The 24,276-nt window shown below is 48.3% G+C and overlaps 1 protein-coding gene across 1 annotated transcript in view; it reads left to right on the forward strand.

Annotated features, from left to right (window-relative positions):
* The window catches only part of MRPS18A (mitochondrial ribosomal protein S18A), a 153,657-nt gene that overhangs the window by 85,045 nt on the left and 44,336 nt on the right, over positions 1–24,276 (forward strand). The window contains exons 4-5 of the mRNA XM_085610266.1: positions 11,864–11,987; positions 21,169–21,238. Of these exons, the coding sequence (XP_085466392.1) occupies positions 11,864–11,987; positions 21,169–21,238 (194 nt within the window). The remainder of the gene's footprint in view (positions 1–11,863; positions 11,988–21,168; positions 21,239–24,276) is intronic.

A 24,276-nucleotide genomic window follows, 5' to 3' on the forward strand; every position in this document is an offset into this window, starting at 1 on the left:
AGCTGGAAGGCGGGTGGCGGGGGGGTAGGGGGCCAATAGGAGCTTCAAACAAACGGTTCGATGTGGGGGTATTTTCAGTTTCTTCCTACTCACATGCTCAAAAATATATAGTATTGTGCCAAACAGCAATTAACAGCATGGCATTAAGAATGTGCAACTATTGCAAAAAAGGGAAATGTTAACATATTATTGCATTTCTCTTTCATTTTGTGTAATGAGTTAACCTCCTTTGTTTAAATAAACACATTTCTCATGTGTTTTGGTGTGTGCTGCAACTATTATAGAAGTCGTTAAGTATCATCATGTCTTGCTCTTAGCCCCGCCCCTAGCCCCGCCCCCTCACTACACCTCTAGCTCATTTCAATGAGTACCTGCACTTATTTTTTCCCATTTAAAGCACTGGTGATGCCTTATTTATCTCACACAGAAAAACATCAGCGATGTGCAGAATGCGTGAATTTAGAGGCTGATCACTTCTGTGTGCCACATTCCAGTCCATCGTTTTTGTTCTCTCTGCCAACCGCCTGGAAATCAGCCTTGCCCCTGCTCCAGGGTGAAGGGTTGAAGCGCGTCATCTCCGAACAGGAACACCCGAGCACTTGCGGCCTGTCTGGGCTTAACCCATGAGGTGCTGCTTGGTCCTGTGCGCAGTGAGCACGTGACGTACATCCGGGCATACCTCGTGCTCTTAGGTCGCCTCACTTAGAAAGACAAGTAGATGATGGATGAAATGCTGGAGTTATTGGTGGCTGTTCTGGCCTGTCCTACAGGCCAGGGTGCATTCGGTCGCTGTTCTGCTGACCCAAGTCGCAACATCCTTGAGTCTGCGAAGTATCTCTTGTGGTGCTCTTCTGTATACTAGTCTGAAAGCTAAAATCTGTCGTTGCTGAGCGACTAAATGCCAGAGTGAGGCGGCAGCCCGCCCGCCCGCTTTTAAACATGTTGAAAAAATAACCTGCTCTGTTGATGACGTATTAGAATGTTCATGTTTTTGCCAGATTGGGCCCCATCTTAGTCATGTACATTGGTGGGATGATGAGATCATGCTATAAAGTGTGTGACGTGAAATCGGGATATGTCGTAGATACTATCTGACCAATGAGAGGGATTCTGTACAAATCACCGTAACTCCTGTCCGGTTACATCTGCCAAACTCAAGAGTCCTTACGCAAAATAAGAATACGAACTGACCGTTGTAACAATATCTGGACGTTGGCTTCAGCCAAAGAGGTTCTGAGAAAAGCTGCTGACATACCATGATTGTAAGTAGTGTGATAACATTGCACGTTTGTTTAGCACGCTCCTCGTGAACCGGAGTCGTCATCAATGCCGAAGCCAATGGTACTTGTTTTACTCCTCTACAAATATGAATGCCTGGCTGCAGCCAGGGTTTTTTTTCTTAAATATTCTGCATAAAAAAACCCAAGATGTATACATGAGTTGGACAGGCTGTTGTTGGGATTGTAGATGTGCCTTGTCAGACTGCAGCTAAGATTAAGCGAACTTCCCAAAATGCAAGTAATCCCTTCATTGCATTTTTCGTGCTGGTGGAATCCAGCCCACGCATCTCCGCCTCCAGGCGCGTTTGTGCAGCGCCGCTGCTGCCAGATGGAAAGGCCGCACCTGTAGCCGGGCTGCATCTCGGCGAGACTGCCATGCGGGTGGCCTCGCCTTCCTCTTCCATCAGATCCCTGCCCTGGGTTTGTTAAACGGTGTCCTGCACCTTCAATGAATGTCATTTCAATTAGCGGATGATAAGTGTACTTATCTCCCTTGGCATCAATTAACATGCTGATGGCTCCGCCGCTCCCTGTTCCCAGGCCCCGCCCTGTGCCCTCCCTTCTGAAGGGTTTAATGGCATTCCTGCTCTGCGGCATCCTTGGGGGCTCATTGAAGCCCTGCCAAGTCTCAAGTGCCTTTGGCCTGGTTCACATGTCCATGGGAATCCTCCTGGCGGCTTGAAGAGGATTCTGCTCGTGCAAGAAGGACGCCCCCTGCAGCCCCGAGTGCTGCCGGCGCCTCCGGGCTGAAGCTGCGGAGAAGCGTTCGAGGCCCCCGGGTTCCTGCTGTAAGTCCTGGAGGGCCGCGGACAGGTGGGACAGACACACACGTGTCAGGGATGGAGTGTGTGCTCTGTGAGGTGGGGTGCCGGAGAGAGGCGCGTATGTGTATCTGACTGCGCCCATACTCTAAGATACAGCAGATAGGTTCCCTCCTTTTCTCTCAGGACTCGTTCCGCGCTGTGCGTCGATCGTCGGCCACTGCGGGTCCAGTCTAGTCTTTTGATACCTCTCCTGGGAGGAACAGTTTGGCGCGGATCAGTGGGAAGGCCAAAGCACAGAACTGCTGATGGCATCTGTAGGTGACTGTGATATATCAAAAAGCTGGTATACCCTGTAAAGAATCCAGGGTTCCCCCATGAGCGGAGAGGGGATGGCTATGCAGTCCCAAAGTGCCCGAATGTGTGGTCGAGCAGCCTTAGGCTCAACACAGAGGAGTGCAAGACCTCTGCAAAAACACACAATGACCAATAAATGACACCCACGGCTCAAGAACGAGATCCACAGCAATTTATAAAAATAGCCAGTACCTTTATCTATGTTTAGGCATCAGAACAAGTAGTTCACGTAAGTAAGTTTTCAAATATAAATTCTTTTTTATTTAAAAAGTGGACACTGCAATATCTGAGTTTTGCAATGTTATCCTATGGAAGGAAGAACAAGTTCTGCAAACAGGTGCAGTACAGCGGCTTACAAGACCAATCCCCGCGAGTTACGGTGAGTGGTGGGCAAGGCCGAAGGCAGCTCCAACAGAGCACCACCAGCAGCACAGGGGTGGCCGGGTGCAGGGTGCAAAAACAGCATCGGCAGCCAATGTATTTCAATGGAGATTGGTCACTGTGGAAAGAGGCTGCAGGCTCTGAGCAGGAGGCCAGTTGGACTGAACCAGCAAGTGGGCGAAGGCCTTGCGATACTCTGGGACAGTGGGGACACCTTTGGTCCTCTTCTCCAAGGCCCAGGGGCGACGGGTGCAGGGATGTTCTTGTGCGTCGTTTTTTTCCTTACCGGAGCATTCGCGCTTGAGGGAGCCTGCCTGCAGAGGCTGCCAGTGACGTCGGGGAGTCCTAAAGGGGTGAAACCACAATGCATGCAAGCTCTGGAGGGCTGGGGGACCTTGTTGACACCGGTGGCCCTCTTCAACTCGGTCTGGAAGCGACGGGTACAGTGGTGGCCATGGGTGTCTGGTTTTGGCAGATACAGAGGCCTCAGTCTTCTCTTTTTGGATTTTCTTCAGGACAGGTCTGCTCTTCACAGGAGTTCTTGAGTCTTTCTCGAAGGCAGGCAGTTTTCCCAGGTTTCTGGAGTCAACAGCTGCAGGACAAGTCTACTTTGGTGCAGTTTTCGACAAGGGATGTAGACAAGCCGGCAGGGTTGGTACCAGGTCAGCTGCTTCTTCTCCCCTATGCTTTTGTGGCTCTTTGGTGTCCTATCTCTTCTCAGGTTGTCGGGATCTGCTTCTCTGGTGCCAGGGGCTCCTCATAATACTGAATTTAGGGGCTTTGGAGAGTGTAGGGTAGTAGCCAATGTGCTACTGACCTTTGGGGTCACTACGCACCCTATATGATCACTTCTTGCGGGAAGTGGGCATAACTCTGTTCCAGAATTCCTAAGTATGCCAGCACAACGATATCTACTTCTGAAAAATTATGTTCACCTCACAGTAGTCTACCTTAAGGGTGGCACTAGCCTGGAGGTGGCACACCTAGCTGACTGGCTAATTTTCCCTCCTGTCCAGGTGCCAAGGGGTCTATGGACAGGGGGGTTGCCTCTTCTCCTGTGAGGGGAGCCAGATTCACATTCCAAAGCGGCAGCTACTTTGAAGCCGGCCGGCCCTAGGAGGCTAATCAGCAGATCATCCTGTGGAAGGGGGAGTTACCCGTCTTCCCGGACAGGCTTTTGTTCTGGGTCTCCTGAAAGCAATGGATCTCACCCTAGGAGGTCAGAACAGTGTTTCAGATAGCAGGCTGGCAGAAACCAGTCAGAAAAGACACCAGACGCTGGTAGGTTATTCGGGGCACCTGCATGTACTGGTAAACCCAATACAGGCATCAGTGTGGATTTACCAATACGAGATGTTTGATACCAAACATCCCTATTTTCAGTGAAGCCATCATGTAGCTGGGAAACTCATTTTCACCAGTGTCCAGCACGTCTTAAGATGGCGTCACTGGTACTGGCAGTAATTGGACTGACCAGCACAGGGGCATATCTGCTTATGCAGGTATGCGCTCACATGTAATATTCAGCACCCTGCCTTAGGGCTGTTAACACTGCTGTTTGGATGACTTACAAATATGACATGCAGTGTTAGGGTATGTGGCACCCAGGGATGTGTGACATGTTGTGTTTTCACTTTTGCTGACACCAAGATACACAGCTTGCGATAGCAGCCCTGCATGTGCTTGGTTACGGGTCCCTTAGGTTGACACAAATTGTGCTGCTGCCCATAGGGTCCCTCTTTGATACCTCTGGCCCTAGATACCATGGGTATTGTTTACTAGGGTTTTTCAGAGGGTTGTAAAGGTTTTGCCAATTGGGGGAAAGAATTGTACAGTGTTTAGGGAAAGAACACTTATACTGGGTACCTGGGTAGCAGAAACCCAGTACACTTCAGTCAAAGTTGCATCAAATACCAGGCAAAACATGTGTGTGTTGGGAGAGGAGGGCACGGTTTCCTACAGCATCTGTCCTTCACCAACTTGTGCATGACAATGATGGTGTGAGGGGCTGATCCAATGGCATCCTGTAAAATTTCTGCTTGCACAAAAGCCGACGTTTATAGGAGCCTTGAGCATTGCTCACTCCATAGGACATACAGGATACTACTTTGAGTTTGGTGCATTCCTTTTTGCCCAACATAGGGCAAAGTGTGCCATTCCACCATTCAAATCTTAATTCTGTTCCCCTCCAGAGTCTTGCATCTCTTCGTAGCCGAGGGCTTCAAAGCCCAGCTGCTTAAATAGCCCAAGGAAGATCTGGGTGGGACGATGGGCCAAATGCTAACAAAGGAACCTTGTTTATGCTTACTTAATTATGGAATAGTAGATCAATGCTGCTACTTCAGAGAACTCTTACCAGCTGAAGCTGCTACGCGTTATACTTGACGTTGTACATGGATAATAATTAGGGGATTGTCTTGTCCCGCAGGTATCCGCCCCAGGATACCCTCGCTGGTGATAGCGTGCTTTACAAAACATATAACATCCGAGTGACACGGACAGGAAGAATGACAATAATAATACTGTTAAATCCTTTGAATCACTTGTGAGGAATTCATTCTCTCTAAATATAACTGGGTGAAATGGGAACAAAAAATTATTTCTGTATAGATATGCCTCGGGTGGCAATAATGAGAAATCCATTCCACATAGCTTTACCTAGGGTAATATGAGAAATCGATTCTTTATAGATTTACCTGGGACAATACCAACTAGAAATACATTTTGTAGAGCTAAACCTGGGGTAATACGAAAAAATACATTCTGCGTAGCTATACCAGGGATATTATGAGAAATGCATTCTACATAACTATACCTAGGCCTTAGAAGGTGGTTCTGACTCTATGGGCCGGCCGGATTTTTCGCTTTTTGAGCACCTCATTGTTGAGCTTTTACGGTGGGAGAGCCTCATAAGTTGGGACTCACCCACAGTGAACTCAGGATGGAAGAGACATGCCAGGGAAAGTCAGTATGTTTTACTGTGTTTTCACTTCCTTATTCCCCTATGGGAATGTGGAGCCAGGGGCTAGATTAACTTCAATTAGGCCTACAGATTCCAGACACGCACTTAAGTCCACTGTAGCAAATGTGAAAAGAAGTATTCTGCAGAGTCCAAAGTCCTATTTGTACTGCTTTTGGGTCACCCAGAACTGTCCTATTTCTCTGAGCCAGCCATGACCAGACCCAGGCTGAGGGCTTACCTCAGCTGGATGGATTGATAACCTTTCTTCCACAAGCTAGGGCCTCCTCTCAACAAAGAGAAGATGGGTGGGGCTGCAGGCCCTTTCATCTACTGCTGTCGCTGGGTGCCAGGCACCAGGCTGCACCAAGGAGGGAAGGAGTTGGGTTTCAGAGGCCATGTGGCCAGAGACACTAGACAATGCCATTTTGAACAACCCCAGAGGCTGGACAAGAAGGAGGGAGCAGGGGCAGGAAAGTGATGTGTCGCTGTTTGAAAGGACCAACAGGGACTTCCTGCCAGCCCCCTACTCAATTTTTAAAAAGTGCTTGCACAGGAAGAGAAATTCTCTCTGGGGTGTGGTCGGCTGAGGCTGAAGGTGCTGCAGCCTGGCGCAATGGGCAGTTGGAAGGAGAGACCCCCTGACTACGCCCAGGACCCTATCAGCGCCAGAAGAAGAGCCCAGGACCGGTGCGCAGGAGCAGTGGCCTCTGCGCAGGGAAAAGAGAGGCACAGAACAAGAGCCAGGCGAAAGGCTGGCGCAGGGAGCCAGTGAAGATCGTTCCCTGCAGAAGGCAGCCTCGTGGAGACCCGGAGGGTGAAGGAGAGTGCTCCCAGTGGCTGGGGGGCGCCACCAGGAGCGAGAAGACGCGAAAATGGAGGAGATCGGACCCCTGGGGGCTGAGATATGCCCCCAAGAAGGTACAAGACCTTTGACCTTTGCTGGGACCGACGATGAAGCACGTGGGGCTCCGCCGCCGGTGTTGAAACTGCCCCCGGGGTGGATCAGGTCCCGGGGGCTGCCCCCCAAGAAAGGAAAGTCGGGGTGCGCCGTCGCGCACCCCGTGAAGATTCCCCCGCGGGATGCCAGGAGCCCACCCTGGCCCCCGCCGAAAAAGGAGGAGGGGAGCGCTGTCGCACTCCCCGGGAAGGTGGCCCTTGGCAGGGGGCCAGGAGCCCACCCTGGCCCCCACAGATGCTGAATGAGGGGGAGCGCCGTCGCACTCCCCCCAAATAACCGCTCCATGGAGGATGCGACGTGTCTGCCCGCTGGAGCAGGCAGACGAGAAGAGTCGTGCCGGCTCCTGTGGCAGCACGCGAGGGTGCTGGCCGGGCGGGGAGCCGGCGGGGGCAGCCGGGGGTGGGCTCCCCAGGCTGCCCTCCATCACGGAGGCATGCGGGGGTCCCGGGTGGGACCGGGACCCCGAACACGAAGTGAGGAGGCGCGAGGGGCCCGGGTGGGACCGGGCCCCAGAAACCAGGAGGAGCGGCCGGGGGTGGGCTCTCCGAGTCGCCTAGCAGCACCTGGGGGTCCGGGTGGGACCGGGCCCCCCACCGGAGGGAGAAGATGCGGCGAAGCCACCGGCATCACCAGCGCGGCTCTCCCCGGCACAGCGGGAGAGCCGCTCATCTGTTATGCGAAGGAAGGAGCTCAAAGCTCCCCATAATGCCTTGCAAGGCATGGGGAGAACCTCGTTTTTGGCACCTGGTGGCCCCCAGAGGAGGAGGTCACCCTTATGGGTGAAAGGGAGTGCATGGGGGCTGCAGGAGCACCGCAGCCTCCCCCAGCAGAAAGGAGAACAGTCCCCCCATAAGTTTCCTGGGGCATCTGAAATAATAACCCCTCAAGGGCACCGCCAGCATTTATCACCTTCTGGGCTGGAACTTATGTTCTACAGCTGAGGGTGTACGACGATGTGCATCATGGAGTGAAGGGCTGAGTTGGGGATGTCTGGAGAAGGGCATCCCCTGGAGTTGAAGTGGTGTAACTGCACCGAAATGCATTTATTAATAGTTATTTCTTTCAGAGGGACTGAAGTTCATTTGTTTAATGTGATGTGCTGGTGTATGGTGATGCCATAAGCCACGTGGGGTTATGTTGTCAGACAGTCCTGCTAGGGTGTCTGGCTGTATATGCGTAATCCTGTGATTTAATCTGTGATGCCTTTAGGTGCTGTAATTGCAATGCATTCAAATGATCAACTAAGGTAATGGGTACTGTCATTCTAAAGTGTGCGTAAACATGGATTCTTGCTGCTGCGTGTTGGACTTGGCCCTTCTGGCAGGTTCACCCCTGAACTTTTTGCTTTTTATTGGTGACTTGGTGTGGTGATTTGTTTGGTTCCTGCGCACTTTCCCTGTGTCCCAGGGTAAAGTGCGTGCGTGCTCTGAGTGCATGTGGTGAGATAGGCCTGCCCTCCCATAGGAATGCATGGGGAATGTATGTGTCCCTAGTAGTTCCTGAGGTGTGGGGTGTGCAGGCCCGAGTTTGGTATGTGCGGACTCGTGGGAGTGAATGCTGCGCGATGATGTGTGCGGCGTGCATGTACCTAGTGTGGAAGTGCCACTTCTAGAAGTGGGCACTTCTGTGTGCAGTGCGTCTGGCGTGTGATTGGCTGGAGCTGGCTGGTGAGCCTGGCTCCAGGAGTCTGGTTGGGTCTGCCCCAGTGGTGAGTGTGAGATTAGCATGCTGATGGCTGGGGAGGAGTGCACCTTGGACCTGAATAGGGCAGGGTTTTCCCCACACACTGCTGGCTCCGCCCCCTGTGGTGCGACTGACGACCCTAGCCCTGCCAGTGAATAGAGTGAGGGGCTGAGCACATCAAGGGTGCTCCCCAACCAGCTGCGACTGGTTTTCCCCCTCACCCTGAACCCAGACAAAGGGATTTGGTGTATAAAAAGGGGCTGTGTCCCCTTACAAAATGTTCTTGTTCTGACTTGAATCTGCCAGGGGCGCGCTGCTGCTGGGGCCCAGGAGGGACCGCCATGGGGGCTACCTTCCTGCTGGAGGGCCCTGTGTGCTGGCCCCTGGGCCCTGCGTTGCCCCCTGGATGCCTTCAGGACCTTTTTGGACCTTTTGCTGGTCCTTTTACACTGCCCAGGCTTGATACAGCCTTCTAGCGCCTGGGAGCGCTGAAATCGGGCTCCTGACTGGAGCTCTGCAGCATGCTGCTGCCTATTGCCTGAGGGAATCCCCACTGGAGGGATTCCCCCATCATGGCTGCCGAGCGGGAGCCACCCCGCTTCATCCTTGTCCTAGATTGCGGGTGCCCACCCGCTTCATCGGTAATTGTAGATTGCGGGTGCCACCCCACGTTATGCCTCCTTTAAGGGGAGCGGGTGCCCACCCCGCGATTCACCGTGTGTGGTGGGTGCCCACCCCGCTGTTTGGTGTCCGGCGGGTGCCCACCCCGCCTTATGTCGTGAATTTAGAGGGAGCCTACCCCTCTTACAAAGAAATCACCGCCGCGGCCCAAGCTGCCTTTGAAAGGCATCGCCGAGCCCGCGGCCCGCCTGGTTGTGGGCGGGGCCGCGGGACGGAAGGGGAAGTGCGGCCATTGCCGGCAAACTGTCCCGGAGCCTCGCAGGCTCCACCGAGAAGCACCCGGGAGCTGGAAAGCCTCGCAGCCTCACGAAGCCAGGCGGGAGCCTACCCCGCTCTGGCCAACGCCCCACAAGCCGGCCGTGGAGAGAGCCAGGAAGCGCGACTCGGCTGCCCGGCCTCAGGAGAGCCGACATTAGGAGCAGAGCCGGCGCGTAGGAGACCCCGGTAAGGAGAGGGCTCGGGGTGGTCTCTGTGCGTGTCTGAGCCCCCCCACGAGGAGGCTCCACCAAAGGGGACAGCATTCTCTGCCTGGGAGCCCACGAGGCTCCAACGCATACGGGGGCAGTTCGTTTGGTACTCAGAGTGGCCCCGGAAGGCAGCGGGCCGCTCCAACGTTACTGGGCATTGTTTTCTCTGAGCCCACGTGGCTCCAACGGTGGGGGCATATTTGTTTTAGAGCGCTCGTGCGCTCCAACGAAGAGGGCATCATTTGTCTAGAGTCCAGAGGGACTCCAAGGGGGACATGTTATTTTCTGAGCCAGGTGGCTCCAGCGTTTTGGATAATGTGTTCAGGGGCCAGTGAGAGCCCATGCCTCCTATTTGCCTTCCCCAGCTGCGCAGCACTTAGTGCCAGCTGCAGCGTTTAGGCCCTGTGCTTGTCCCCAGCTGCCCAGCAAGTAGTGGGCAGCTGCTACGTTTAGGTTTTGGCGCAACCTGGACTATAATGTGATTTTGGGTGCCAGGAAATGTACTGTGTAGTATGTTTGGCGCACCCTGTGTTCATGCTTTTGGTGCTAGGAAATGTACGGTGTATAGTATGTTTTGCGCACCCTGTGTTGTGTACCTCTAAATGTGGTTAGTTCTGCCTAGGAGGTTGTTTTACCTTGTTTAGGTTGATGGTAGGGAGAATGTACTTCCCTGTGTTATGTACGCCCCTAGTGTAGGTGTACTTAGGTGGCTAGGTCTAATACGTTAGACCAATGAGAGTTGCATAATGTGATTTATGCCCCTGTGATAGATGCAGGATAGGTTTTATACCTGATGCTAGTGTGATGACGCTGAGGTCATTATTGCGCCAGTAGATACTGGTTATGTTCTACATGTACACTTGGTAATTTGTGTTATGTTCTAAGAGTGCTAATTCCTGACAGTGGTCCATGTGGCCCTGTCCCCTGTACATATAATCCCTTGTAAATTCTGCCCGTGCCTGTTGGCACATTGTAGAGTGTGTGTTTTTATCTAATGTGTTGTGTATAATACAAAGGCTATTTTTTATAGAATACCTTGTGTGGAGTTTCCTTTGTGGTGGGCCTTGGGTGTTGTTGCTGGGTGCGCGCGCAAACGCTTTACACATTGCCTCAGGGATAAGCCTGTCTGCTCGTGCCAAGCTACCAAGGGGGTGAGCAGGGGTTATCTTTGGCGTGTAACTTCCTTGCCCTGACTAGAGTGGTGGTTTCTGCCTGACTTTGGCGCAAGCCTTAGCCAACCAGAAATCCCATTTCTAACATTGGTGGCATCCCATTTCTAACACTGCGCTTAGGTGAAGACCCCAGACTGCTAGCCCGTAAGATATAGAGGTGCATACTTTATGGTCAGTAGGAGATGCTCAGTCAGGGTCATGTGTCACCAAGGCAGGTTTACCCCTTTTTAATGCTTGTTGAGGTAATGGGGTGGGTCGCCACTGGGATGGTGCCAGTGCGCAGGGCCCTCGCTCCAGGTTATGTTCAACTAACTGCATTGGGGGCAAGTTGATGTGCATACATGGGAGTGGTGGTCCTAGGCCCCACCCCCCTGCGGGAGGGGTGGAGATGTTATGCAATGTCACAAAGTAATTCCAACAGTGTATGTATATTTGTAAATTGGTGCATGGTATTGAGTAGTGTGTGTGTTTAATAAATGTACTCTTACTTTTATAAAGCAAAGTACAGACTGGACAATCAATTATTGAGTGTTATTTTTGTGCACCTGCAAATGGCGATTACTAGCCCACACCACCTCCCTTGAGTAAGCCTCAGACTGCTCTGCAACGCTACCCCCTGAGAGTCAAGCGCTACAATTGGGTGTTTGGTTCCCAGTGAAGGACAAATGTAGTCATGTTATTTGTGCAGGCCTCACAGATGCTACCTCGTTTTCCAACACTAGGATATTGTGAGAAAAACCATTCTGTATTGCTTGACCTGGGAAGATATAAGAAGTCCATTCTGCATAGAGACGGCTGGGGTAATCCGAGAAACCCATTCTGTATTGTGGTAACCTGGGTAATGCGAATCAGAAATGCATTTTATGAAGTATATCTGACGGCATTCTATAGATGAATCTATTTTAAATACTGTGGCTGCACATGGAGGAAATTCTAGTGATGAATTAAATCTATATAGCAATACTTAGAATAATATAAATGAGTATTTCAGTGTATAGAGCTAAACCCAAAATGATACAAAAGAAGAATGTACCCATTAGTTGTACATTTATCACCAGACTTCATGGTGCCTACACGATGTTGATTGCAATTTAGCACTTTGTTTTTAAATATGATTGATGGTCTGAAAGTATTTTTTTGATTATTCTTCTCTTTCACCAGGATGTTCTTTTGTTGAGCCAGTTCATTCGCGCAGACGGAGGTATGCTTTCCAGACGTGTCACTGGACTCTGTGCAGAAGAACACAAGAAAGTAGCCATTTGTGTTGCAATGGCTCATAGATCAGGTAAATCTTACATTTCTGAATTCTCCATACTACATCCATTGTCCTTGCCTTGATGGGTTGTCTGGATGGTGGCTTGTTGATGTTTGTTATAATTTGTGTATTGTGAGTAGTTTTTGGTGGGGGTGTGGAGCAAGCGTGGCCCAGGAGTGGCCCAGCTCTGCTTGGGTATGCTAGCTGTACACTAAAAGGCATCGCGCTGTGCATTGGCTGGATCAGAGTGATTCTTGCCTTCATGGTGTTTGTGTCTGGCTGAGTTTCTCTTATTGAAAGGAGCCAAGGTGTACGTTTGCCTTGGTTTCATGTTCTTGAATGAAAACAGGTGCCTATATGCAGAATACATAACTAAGGTGGTTCTAGTTCACTGTAGGGCAAAGTGAAGCAATGCACAGTTGTGCTGGGTTTGATGCGACTATCCCCACACTGATCAATTGCATTTGGTGCACTACTGGATGCGTGACGTTATGGTGAACATTCTGATTTGTGTGTTTTCTTTGGCTGCAGTTCTGTAGAAGAGCAATCCATCATGCTGTAGGTGTTCACACCTCTGTCTCACGACCCCTGGAGAAATGCTGAAGCACTTTGCAGACGTATAACACACTACTGGGTGAGAACCCAGTGTTCATGGTTATGTCAATAAAATGTATTGAGCGCACGAATACCCGTAGGTGTCTTGGCGTTAGGAATGCGGTTAGCCCAGGAAGGAGCATCTAGTTCTGAAATAGCCAAGTTTTTAGCCCTTTTCTAAAGGAGGTAAGTGAGCTTGCACTTCTGAGATCCATTGAAAGCGTATTTTATAGTTTTGCTGTGCCATACGAGAGGCTTCGGCCTCCCCAGCTTGAGGTCCGGATCCTCGGAACCTTCATAAGTCTGGCGCCTGTGGAACGTAGTTGTCTGGCCGGTTTGTACCAGGAGAAGAGGTTTCTAAGAAATATTGGTCCAGTGTTGTTCAGGGCCTTGTATGCTAGGCATAACGACTTGAATGTAATACGATGCGCAACCGGAAGTCAGTGAAGTCTTTGAATTTCCTTAGCTACTGATTCGTGCTCAGGGACATTCAGTAGAAGTCTAGCGGCTGCATTTTGTACCGTCTGAAGCTTATATTGGTATTGTTTCTGCATATGCAGGTAGAGTCCGTTGCAGTAGTCTAATTTTGACTTTATTAGTGTAGTTACAACCGTCCTTCTAGAGTCGACAGGGATATAAGGTAGAATCTTCTTCAGTTTCTTAGGCAAGTATAAGGGTTTTAGTTGGTCATTATGTTGATACGTATGTAGCATTTGTGCATTTAGTCTTTTGTTATGTTGGCAGTATTGTGTTGAAGGTTACAATCATGTTTCATTTGTTGGGGGTGTTTTCATTAGTATAATCTCTGAGTTTAGTGATGTTGAGGAGTGGCATCTGTATTATAATTGTTGCTGCGTGCTAATGTGGTTGTGTTTTGTGGTGTTGGCGCATCCGTCGGTTCAAGCAACAGAGAGCAGGGGGCAGGAGTTTCTCTGTCCTGGCCCCCATCTTATGGAACTCTCTCCCTTCCTCGGCCAGGTTGGAACCAAACTTTGAGGTTCACCAAGCTTTTGAAGGTCTGACTGTTTAAGCATGCTTTTGGCTAGCCTGAACCTTCTCTCCTGGCTGTCACTCTTTTGGCGGCATCAGACCTCACAGCCTATGCGGCATCCCAGTCAATGGAGGGCTAAAGATGGCATAGCAGTTCCAAGGGTCGCTGTGGGAAACAGCAACAGTCCTCTTTTTCCCCAGCCCCTACAGCTAAACCTCTTTAGTCCTTTGGAGTGCACACAAGGCATGTGGGAGGACAGTGATCCACCACTTGGCACACTGGTAGTCTATTCCGACAGACCGCTGCGTCTCGCAGTATTGGAGAGCAGGTCAATGCTCTACCCTTTTAGTGCTTGCCCCTTTCCATCCCCAAATCTTCTGCTTTGATTTTGGACAACCCTCATTTTGCAGCAGGGCTTTCTGGACATTATCATCCTGATGGTGCGAGGAGCTACCGTTCCCAAGCAAAATGGCAGCCAGAATGGAATGTGGCAAAGTGGAGACCTGTAAATACTACAAATTCGTACATCTGGACAGTGAAGTGGTTTGCCCTGAAATGTTACGCCTAGAATATGAAGCCGCAGAATGAAGATAGTGTCTGTTGCATGGTTCAGGCTCTGCTTAGCCTTGCACAACTGCAGGAGGGTGAGTGCATCGACCAGCCTGGGCGGGACGAGGCTATTACTACTGTTACCGGTGTGGAAGTAGAGGCTGTGTCTGGGGCCTGGAATCGCATCATCAGGTTGCATGCCCAAAGATGTGGGCAGCAGAGGCCAGACTCTGCCTTTCTTAACATGAGAACAGGAGAGAAAGCAACAAAACCTGATTTGGTTATGATAGGCTGTGAGGATTGGCCACGAATAAGACTAGGTATGAGGCTCAAGGGACACAGTGCTGAGTCTTTCCAGAGCCCAAAGAAGGATAGACCCATGCAAGTGGTTTAGATCCAACCTAGTAAGCTGCTAGTGAGTGGACGGTAGGCATGTTATTGGAGGACCGGTTGGGAGAGCAGACGTACTGGTGCCTCCCCATTCTTCGAACTAAGTTCACCAATGAATGCAATTGAAAGCCAATTTGGGTGAGCTGGTATCCATTCCCTCTGGGCCAGATCATCAGTGATGAGATGACAGACCGAGCATGTGGTCTCAGACTTGAATCAGATAACGGCAGAGTGGCAATGAGTCACTGAGGAGAAGGATTGCAGCTGGGGGCACCCCTTGGTGGTAATAAAAGCGGGGGAGGTCTGCAGCCTGTAATTGGATTAAATTCATCCCCTGCCAATGGGTCAGCTGAGAATACATGGCTGCCGTGGAGGTTGCCTGGCAGGCTGGTGCCTCTGAACTGGAAGAAGGCACAGCAATGCAAAACACTGCAGAAATGGGTCTCTTACATAAGTTAAATATGGAGAAGGCCTGAATGACCCGAGAGATACTGGAGGAAACACCTCTTCTTACCTAACAGGTGCACATACTCCCACATGATGGAACCCAAGGGCATGGTAGCGCTCCAGTGAACACAGCTCCAAACAGGTTAGATGAGATATTAAAGGCTACTACAGTGACCAGAGAGGCTCTTGAATTGAAAATCGATAGAGTGGCAGTTGACTTGGGGCAACTCGGAGATGATCAGCGAAAAGCAGAGCTGGTGGCACAGAGCGAACATATGTTACAGTCTCTGGAGTCCACTGCAACTGACCTAGAGGAGCTTATGTGTGAACTCACTGACCACCCTAAATGGGAGTGGTTCTGTTTCCTGAATGGGAGAGCGCAAGATGCTGAAGGCTGCACTCGATGCAGTAAAATCCGCATGGTTTGCAAGAAGAACATGTCTAAATATATGGCGCACTGGCTGACCATTATGGTGACCCTACAAGGTCGGACTCCGTTTTTCTCGTTTGGGAGCTCCTAACGCCCTTCCCCGTCCTACAGTAGACCAGGAATGCATGTGAATTAACCGTAGGTAATAGCAGAGTGGTGATATTTGCTGATGTCACAGCAGTAGTCAAACATCTTAGAGCCCTTTTATAGGGATAATGTGCACATTATGAGAGAGGAGGCTGAAGTACTCACTTCTCTTTTTCCACAAGCTTAAGGTCTGCAATCCTTCTTTATGGAGCCTGGGGTAGGATGGGACTGGGCAGAGACGCATGGAAGTACTGGTGAAGCGACTACAGAAAAATTGCCAACCACCACACAAAGTGGAAAATGAACAATCGGCCTCCATTAACATAGTAATGGACCCTGTCACAGAATCGATCAGACTACAACAAGAGAGTGCACCTAGCAGCAGCGGCAATCCACGAGAGGGTGACTTCACTGAACTCAGATGCAACACTCGGATGGAACTGGAGATTGTATTGGGTCGTTTGAGCTTGGCAGTGATGAGGAAGGCCTGCAGAATTCATCCTCAGAGAATTTCACACTTAAAGCTGCGATTATTATTCTGGATTCTATCCCAGGGCTGCAGGGTTATGTAGTTCTCTTGTAAGTAGTAATGTTTTCAACTCTCTTCTGAAGTTTATATGCTCCTCAGTGCATAAAAGTTGGCTGGTTCTGAGTTTCAGAGTTAAGTTAAGGAGAGCCATCCACCTCTTGCTCCCAGATTTGATGTGCTATGTAGACAAGGTGTGGCATCTGACCACTAAAAAAGAATAATATTGCATGTGTAACAACTGATGGAAAACCTGACAAAATGGGGAAAAGTTGTTTGGTCTAAAATAAGATAGTGCTAAACCTGTTCATAATGTACATGATAAAAGCAGCCATCAAATAGCATGTCAGACCAAACCGCCAGGTGAAAATAACAGTGCCAGAACCTGCCATGATACGAATAACGTGTACCGTAGTTGACAATATGCAGAAATATATGGATTGACTGCCCAGAGGAAAACCTGAAGATAAAACCCTTCCTACATCACATAGCCAGGGAAAAAATGATTATCTAGGCTTCCATCTGATAAAGATTTACAATTTCACATGACCGCGAAAGTAACAAGAATTGAAAATGCAATAGGTCTCGCCCTCGTTTAAGTTAAAACAATTGTGTTAGTAATTAGGTGGCTTTTTAGCTTTGCTTTTATTAGTGTTTTTGAAACTTTCACGTACATAACATGCATATGTATATATATATATGTATGCATGCATATAGATATGCAGATGTGTGTATATATATATATACATACACATATATAAATGCATATATATCTTTACTCTGCGCTCTCCAGGCATTAATTATATATACATACACACTATATATATTGGTTGCTGAATAAACTCTGCCTTGAAGTTATTGGGAGCCGTGAAGCGTTGTTGTTTTTCATTACACTGCAACGAAGTGTTTGGATTATGGGGTTTCACTAACCCGTCACGGCCCGCCGTCGCAAAGTGGCTCGAGCTGAAGCGATTCGGTGGTTTGTAGAGAGAGAGAGAGAGAGAGAGAGAGACACCGACCGACCGACCGCCAAAACCACACCCACAGACAGCTCATTGCACAGATACTATGATACATACAGACATGCTCGCAGCCATTACACCAACTACACGACATACGATTATCCAATAATAAAGGCCTTTGCAGTTTGACATTCCTGTGCAGTGGAAGGCGGACTGTTTCTTACGCTATCGGATGAAACCGCTTAAATTCTATTATGCAGTCTCTCAAGGGCAGATTAAAAACCAGAGTAAGGCGCTGGGAAAAAAAACGGAAGACTGAAATCCGACCAGAAAATGGGTTGACGTAGAACCAGGGCTTTGAGTGGAATTAAACAATCGGGATGTCCCTTAAAAGGGCTGTAGCCGATGTAATTATGGGCTTGGCTTAAAACAAACTAAAAAAAACTGCTTAGCATAGTGTGCTGCCCGACTGGTATTTTGATGCCTCAGTCATTGCATCCAGTTATATAATACAACAAGTATCGGTAGACCTACAAATAGCCAGAAGTATGAGCTTTGTCAACGGTTGTTAGTTGTATAAGTTAAATAAGCAACAACTACGGCTTCGTTGTATAGAATATTGAAAATGGTTCCGTTTTGAAATGATGAAACAGTGAAACAACTATAACGAGTCTCTTTGAAATTACATCAAAGACATAGGGGTGGCACTGCTGCAGAGTTAAGAGGTCTTTTTTCACCCTGAGGGTGAATGCAAAAAGAGAGCCCGATAGAGACCAGTCTCAGCACCTGCTTGCACCGGCAGGACCCGGCCCACTTAAAGACCTGCGTAGAACAATATTGTGGAAAATACAAGCAAATAAATAACGACTACCGTCCATCCACTGACCCGAATGTTTGTTCTGCCTTTATTCATTTGAAGGTACTCGGTCCTCAGATTTGCCCAAGGTGGGTCAACACAAAAGCCCCGTCTGCTTGGACTTCTCAACCCACCCTCATTGGACTAAATTCCACCCTCCATACAAGCAAAATGTCCGATTTTCTATTAGCCATCTGCATTCAGTGCTTTAAATTGAAATACATAAGCGTTGGTACTCACTCTACAGAGTAACTGTTTGCTCCTGTGGCGTACAGATACCCTGGAAATTGGATCGCCCCCCAAAACCTGAGGTGCAATTTTCCCGGAAACTCAAAAGGTTGGGAGGTGCGCTGAATGGACAGTGTGACTGGTATGAGTTGTAAAATCAATATACGGGAAGGTGCATTGGGCGATGCGATGATGGTCCGTGCAAAAAGGGCGGGGGAGTTACACACACAAATCCCAAAATGTAAACTGCTGGCACAACCCATCCTGGGTGGAGGGTGTCTGAGGATAAAGCGACAGCAGTGGGGGAGTGGGGCTCGCAATTCTGCCTGGATTGGTATGTTTTTGGTGTTGCACTGTTTTAAACAGGTCTGCTTTGCTGTGGCTACTGGAAGATGCAAATCAGCGCTCTTTGTTGACAAACAAACGCCTATTGTTTGGATACACTTTTCCCTACACAGGCAGCAATTGTTCTGTGCCAATCGGGCATGCAGCAATGGCGAGGGCACTGCCACGCCGATCATGTACCTACCACCAGTGAAAAGCGCTCACATTATTTGGCGACGTGGCAACAACAAACATTCCTGTATACACACCCCCTGCAAGTCCCTGGGGACCAGAATATATTTCACGCCAAGTTGGAGATTTTGGCAGCGTACTGCGAGGCTGGAAGATTCCGCGCAACGAGGCACGTCTGTGTTGGCAAAAGAGGGAAAAGTACGCACATTCACTCAAAAAAAAGTGACTAGCTGCGCGATTACAGAGGAACAGTGCCCTGGTGCCGTGCTCATTACCCTCACCGATAATCGTATGACTGACAGACATCTGGACGGACTTTTATCAGCAATCTCACTTCGCTGCGAGCGTGACTCAGTCGCCGATAAACAGGTACATGGAGTTTGGAACAAAGTTCTGGATACTATCGGCGACAGACCCGAGGACGCCAGGTACATAGAATCCAGGTGGGGGACACCCGTAAGAGAGGCAGCCTACACCTCCCATTTCAGGCAGCATTATATGATAAGCACGGTCCCGAAAGAGGACCGCGCTGCAGCCGATCTCTTGTCTTTATGGGTCCATGTGTTTAAACACATGGCCCCATAAAGATAAGAAATCTATTGCGACGCACAGAACGCAGGCGAGCCCGTCCAAGTGGGCCGTCTGAAAAAGCCAAAGGGAGGCAACCTCCACAGCTCTTTTCCCATGGCTGGCCACAGTTTAGCATAAACGGTGACGCCAGCCAATGGAAAAGAGGGGCGGGGCTTAAAGCCCTTTACTCAAACCCCTCAAAATCATTAAATCTCGCCGAGCGAGCTGCGCATGTGCGCAGCCACGCTAGCCGAGACCTAAAAACAGCACCCAGGCAGTACATCAGTAGAGAAATCCTCCTTTGTCGATGCAAGTAACACTGGCCCTAAACAGGACAACCATAGAAATGCTCATGCTAAACTTGCCAATGAATTGCAAAGCACACTCCTGACCTGACAATGTCTGGAAAAAGCTAGCCATGGTGGACTAGTAAGCACAGCCCGCTCTACAACACCCCACTGGCAAAATTGCATTTTGTTCCAAACACCCTAAAACCTCCACCCTAGAACTAAAGAATGGTATCATTACATCCCAAACCAACAAATCATGGGAGAACGCCATTCTAACAAATTCTGAAAACTACTAGGGTACACTGATCCAAGTCCCTTTAGAAAATCACTGTAGCAACTCCACCCAGCCCTGCGGCCAGTGGAAGGACCCTTCACAAAACATCTGATCAATGGTTTTAACCATCTCACCCCAACAACTTGTAAAAAGACTCATTCAGATTTCGACAACCAATCAAAATATTCATTTTTTTTTATTTATAGAAACAGTCCCTTTGACGAGCACATTGGACATAACTTTGGCTATTACATCAAAGGAAAACAGACCCAAGTGTGTTACAGATGTGAAACAATCATGTAATTGTGCCTGAGGGTTTCTCATCTCCACAATCTTTGTAGTCTGGTACAGGCTGCCCTCTTCAATTCTCCATGTTCCGAGGTATAAGGTGCTTCAGGTGAAAGTTGTGCTGCGTAACCAGAGGGTAAGGGACAGTCTGTGAATGTTGGGCTGCATAACATTTTAATTTCATTTATATAGCGGTTACTACCCCCACGAAGCATCAAAGTGCTTTACGGCGAGTAGTACGCTACCTGGGAGCCCAAAGTTAGGGGTCAGTCCATTCGTTTTTGGGGTTCATTTTGCATGCTCATTCCTTGCATGCACTCCAGTTCCTTTGTGGTACCTTGACACCAGTGTGGTAATTAGAGAGGGCTCTGTGAGAAGCAGCTGCTTGCTGCAATCTATAAGATAGTTATGGTTTCCTAAAGAGCTCAAGACGGAGAGGCATGCGATTTAGAGAAAATTGTATACAAAAGAGGCAGGCAGAAGGAAGAAGGGAAAGAGTGGTGCACGTCAAAACAACAAAAAAGGTATTGAAGTAAGTAGCCATAACAAAAGTTTGATAGAATGTGAATTTGTAATGCAGGATTTTAAGGAATATAGCAGGTGGAGAATCTTTGCATACAATTTGTGGCTGTAACCCTGTTGAAAAGAAACACTTGTAAATTCTGCTCCTAAGAAATGTAGCTTCCACAATCTTTCTAGAGGCACTTAAGAGGTGACCTAGATAACAGCAAAAAGGAAGCCCTGTGCTTGTTGCAGCCACTTTACTGTGAAGCAGTGTGACAAGTAAGCACATTCTGTTACCTGTAAATACAATGAGAACACCCCGGAGAGACCAGTTTTTGTACCTACCACAGCAGTATATTTGATACTGTAAAGAATCATTACAGTTTATACAGATCATAAGTACATACATAAACTATCATATAAAACGTGTTATATAAACACCCATCAACTTAAAAATATAACAAGGCAATAGATAAACACATTGCAGCAGTCATTAGTGTATACAGTCTGTTAGTGACTCATTCAATACGCGACTCAGAATATATTACCCACTGCATCCGCCTGAAGAGCACCCCCACAGAGCACACACCATGTACGTGGTTGATCGGGCTTTTGTAAAACTTGTTCCCCTGTCAGATTCTGACCCACCGTCACATTATTAAATGTAACTAAGCTTCATCCTCTCATTTGTTATTTCTGGTCTCCTCAGGGCTCCTGCCAGATCACCGGCCTCCCCTACCTGAGGGTCGCGTTTCCAATAAGAAGTACCACTTGAACAGGTGAGTGCGGTTTATCCTAGCCATGCCCTTTGCAGGTTTATGGAAAGAATAAAGGGGTTTTCCACCAATCCTGTTCTTGAACGTGTGTACGCTTCTTCATTTAAATCTCCCTTTATGGCAGTTTCTTTCTACAATATTCTGGGCCTATGTAAACCAATCACCAAATAGAAAGTGCTTTCTATCACATGCATCTCCTGGCCGTCCTCCCCACTCGCTGCTATGAATTGTCCATCGTGCTGTTATTTATTGCTATGGGCTACCTGTGATTTCCTCTGTCAGTAGCATTAGATTACTCACCGAGTTCAGTTCGCCACCCGTCGGCCTGGGTCACCAACCGCCCTTTTCATTCATTACAGTGTCTTATTCACTCAGATGGGGCAGTACTCATAAGGGAACCATTTCCTTATGCCGAAAGAACATGCAATGGATGGGCACAGGTTCTGGAATGTATTTGGAGTCAGAGAGTGGGGGTGCTGCCCTTTCCATGTCAGCGTGGATAGACCCTTTGTCATCAAGGGACCATCTGTAGTCAGTAGTATTGGATGTTTTTGCTCAGTTGACAAGTGACAATTCAAGCAGTTGTTTTAAAACATGGGATCACTTTTTTCCACACAGCTCAGAGCTAAATCACAAAGTAAGATTAATCTGAGAGTAACTGGCTGCAGAGACTTCTGAAATGATCAGAACTCCAGGGCCTTTGGTGCAGGTGTATGCAGTGATAAGATGAACAGTAACTGTGCCTCTTATCTATTGTTGTTAAGTTCTGTCGAGGAAGGCTTGTATTAGAAGGTGACTAGATTTGCGATGCAGTGGTAGTGCCTGGTTGGGGTAACGAAGGGAAGGCTTTCTTCACTAGTGAGCGACAATTACTTGCTTCAGAGAAGGGTGACCAAACAGGAGCGAAGGGAGCTGTTAGTGATATAAAGTAGAAGGGATCGAGTATGAGAGAAAGTTGAACGAACAATTGTATGGGAGCGAGGTAAGCCGATATCCAAGACTTGGAGGAGCAAAGAATGGTGAAGGCGAGGAAGTAGTGGAAGAGGTGATAAGGTGGTCGAGGACTCAAGAGAGGTTGAAGAGTTAATGTCATTGAAAATGATCTGATCTTATAAGAGAAATGGCTAAATCTTTGTCGCTGGAAGGCAGAGTAGAGAAAGTACTCGGTGAAGAAAGACAGTATACTTGGTGCTCTGAAACTGTCCTTTGAAGCAGTAGGGGCTGTAGTGATTCTGGAGGATGTGTATGTCTGCTTGTAGGTACACGGACAGAAGATAAGGTTTGGCTAGAGGCCAAGGACATAGGTAGGCCTGCAGGATGGTTGAGATCCATGCAGGAAGATAACATTAGAAGATGTATTAGTGACCGAAGAGGTTGCTTTATTTCCTCAGTCCTTTCATATTTACATGGCCAAGTGACCATCTGGAGGAGGCTTAGTGTTAGGTAGCAAGAAGCACGATTGAGACTGCTTGATTTGAACTACTCCGATTCTAAAGTGCTCAACCAACATGTAATTGGCACGAGAAGCGGGTGTAGAGGTCAAATTCACTGTTTAACAACATCTTATTTCCTGTAGAGCTTCTGTCAATTGTGGCCACAAGGCTGCACATGGCATCCCATCCCTAGCCGAAAAGAATAAATTGTGGCCTTTATTCAGTGACGTTTTACTGGTTAATGCAATCAAAAACAAACTAGCGATGTACAGCCAACTTGGTCTGAAAGTACCACTAGCGAGTGTAGATTTGATCAGTTCTGGGTTATAAAGTATTAACTCAGTTTTGGGTTGTTAAGTATTAACTGTTTGAACTGGCCACTGTACTTTTTTGTAGCTACATGTTGCTGGCTGCAAGAGCCTAACCGATTTGCTCAGTCGTTTTCAGCAGTCCTACCCATCTTTCCTTGTGAGTGAAATATCTTAATTTAATACATTTTAAAGACTTTGCATGGGCCCCTTTATATCTCATGTGTATTGGTATTTGTTCAGCTCTTTGCATTCACCGCATGCCTTTTCTCTGGCCAAAGGCTGGCTAACTGAGCCAAGCTGACAAGATTGAGCCAAGCTATGTGGAAGGTGAAACCAGAATGCACAGTAGATCATGATTGTGCACAGTATACATTTTGTGGAATGCAAAGTCCCTCGGCAACACAATATTTTTTTTGTTTAAAATTCCTGGATTATCACAGTCTTGTAAGTGTTGGATTAGTTTAGTACCATCCGTGCCAAGCCACATCATTACACAAGCTTTTGCTTCTGCAGCTCTACCCTTCCGATGAGCTCTAATGAGAACAAAACGTGTCTGGAGCATCGCAGAACGTGTTTTGCTGTCTGGAAATGGTAGGAGTGCCCCATTGTACGTTACGGTCTGGCAACCACTATACATTGCCCTGAAGGTATATTCCTGTGTAGGGCTGGGTAGCCAACCAGAGACATATCAGTGAGGATGAGGGTGCAGGTGTCTGTGAGCTGTTTCAAGCACAGGAGATGTGTGCTAAGAGAAGGATGGCTGCACTGAAGGTGGGCTCGGAAGCAGAGCAAGCATTATGCACAAGATCATCGAATACTCTGAAAGCGGAGTAATCCTAGAGTGAAGGATCATTTCTACATTTAACTGTGCTTTCATATAAAACTCTCTTTATTGCAGTGGTTAGAAAATTATCCCGCTAACGGAAGTCAATGGAAGAAGGCCTGTTCATGAAACCATCAAGAGCTTCATTTAAATGTTCCAAAGATATTGACTCAATGTTTACCTCCGGTTGATAAAACAAAAAAGTATTTTCCAGTCCAACACTTGCCCGAAGCAAGAATTGTGCATTCCAAATGACTGCTTTTCTTGCATACTGACTACATTTCAGTGAAATTAATATCCATTCAGGATGGCCCAGGGAACCCACTGAAAGGATTTCCCATAACCTACCCAGGCAACAGGATGCAGACCTGCCATGTTTTTATTGGAGCCAGCACAATGCCGTCTAGAAAATTAGAGCTTCCCCTTTTAAATAGAAGGGTTCAATGTCCTGAAACTCTTTATAGATTACAGAAT

This window comes from Triturus cristatus, chromosome 6 (genome assembly GCF_964204655.1).
Source record: "Triturus cristatus chromosome 6, aTriCri1.1, whole genome shotgun sequence".
NCBI classification, from domain to species: Eukaryota; Metazoa; Chordata; class Amphibia; order Caudata; family Salamandridae; genus Triturus; species Triturus cristatus.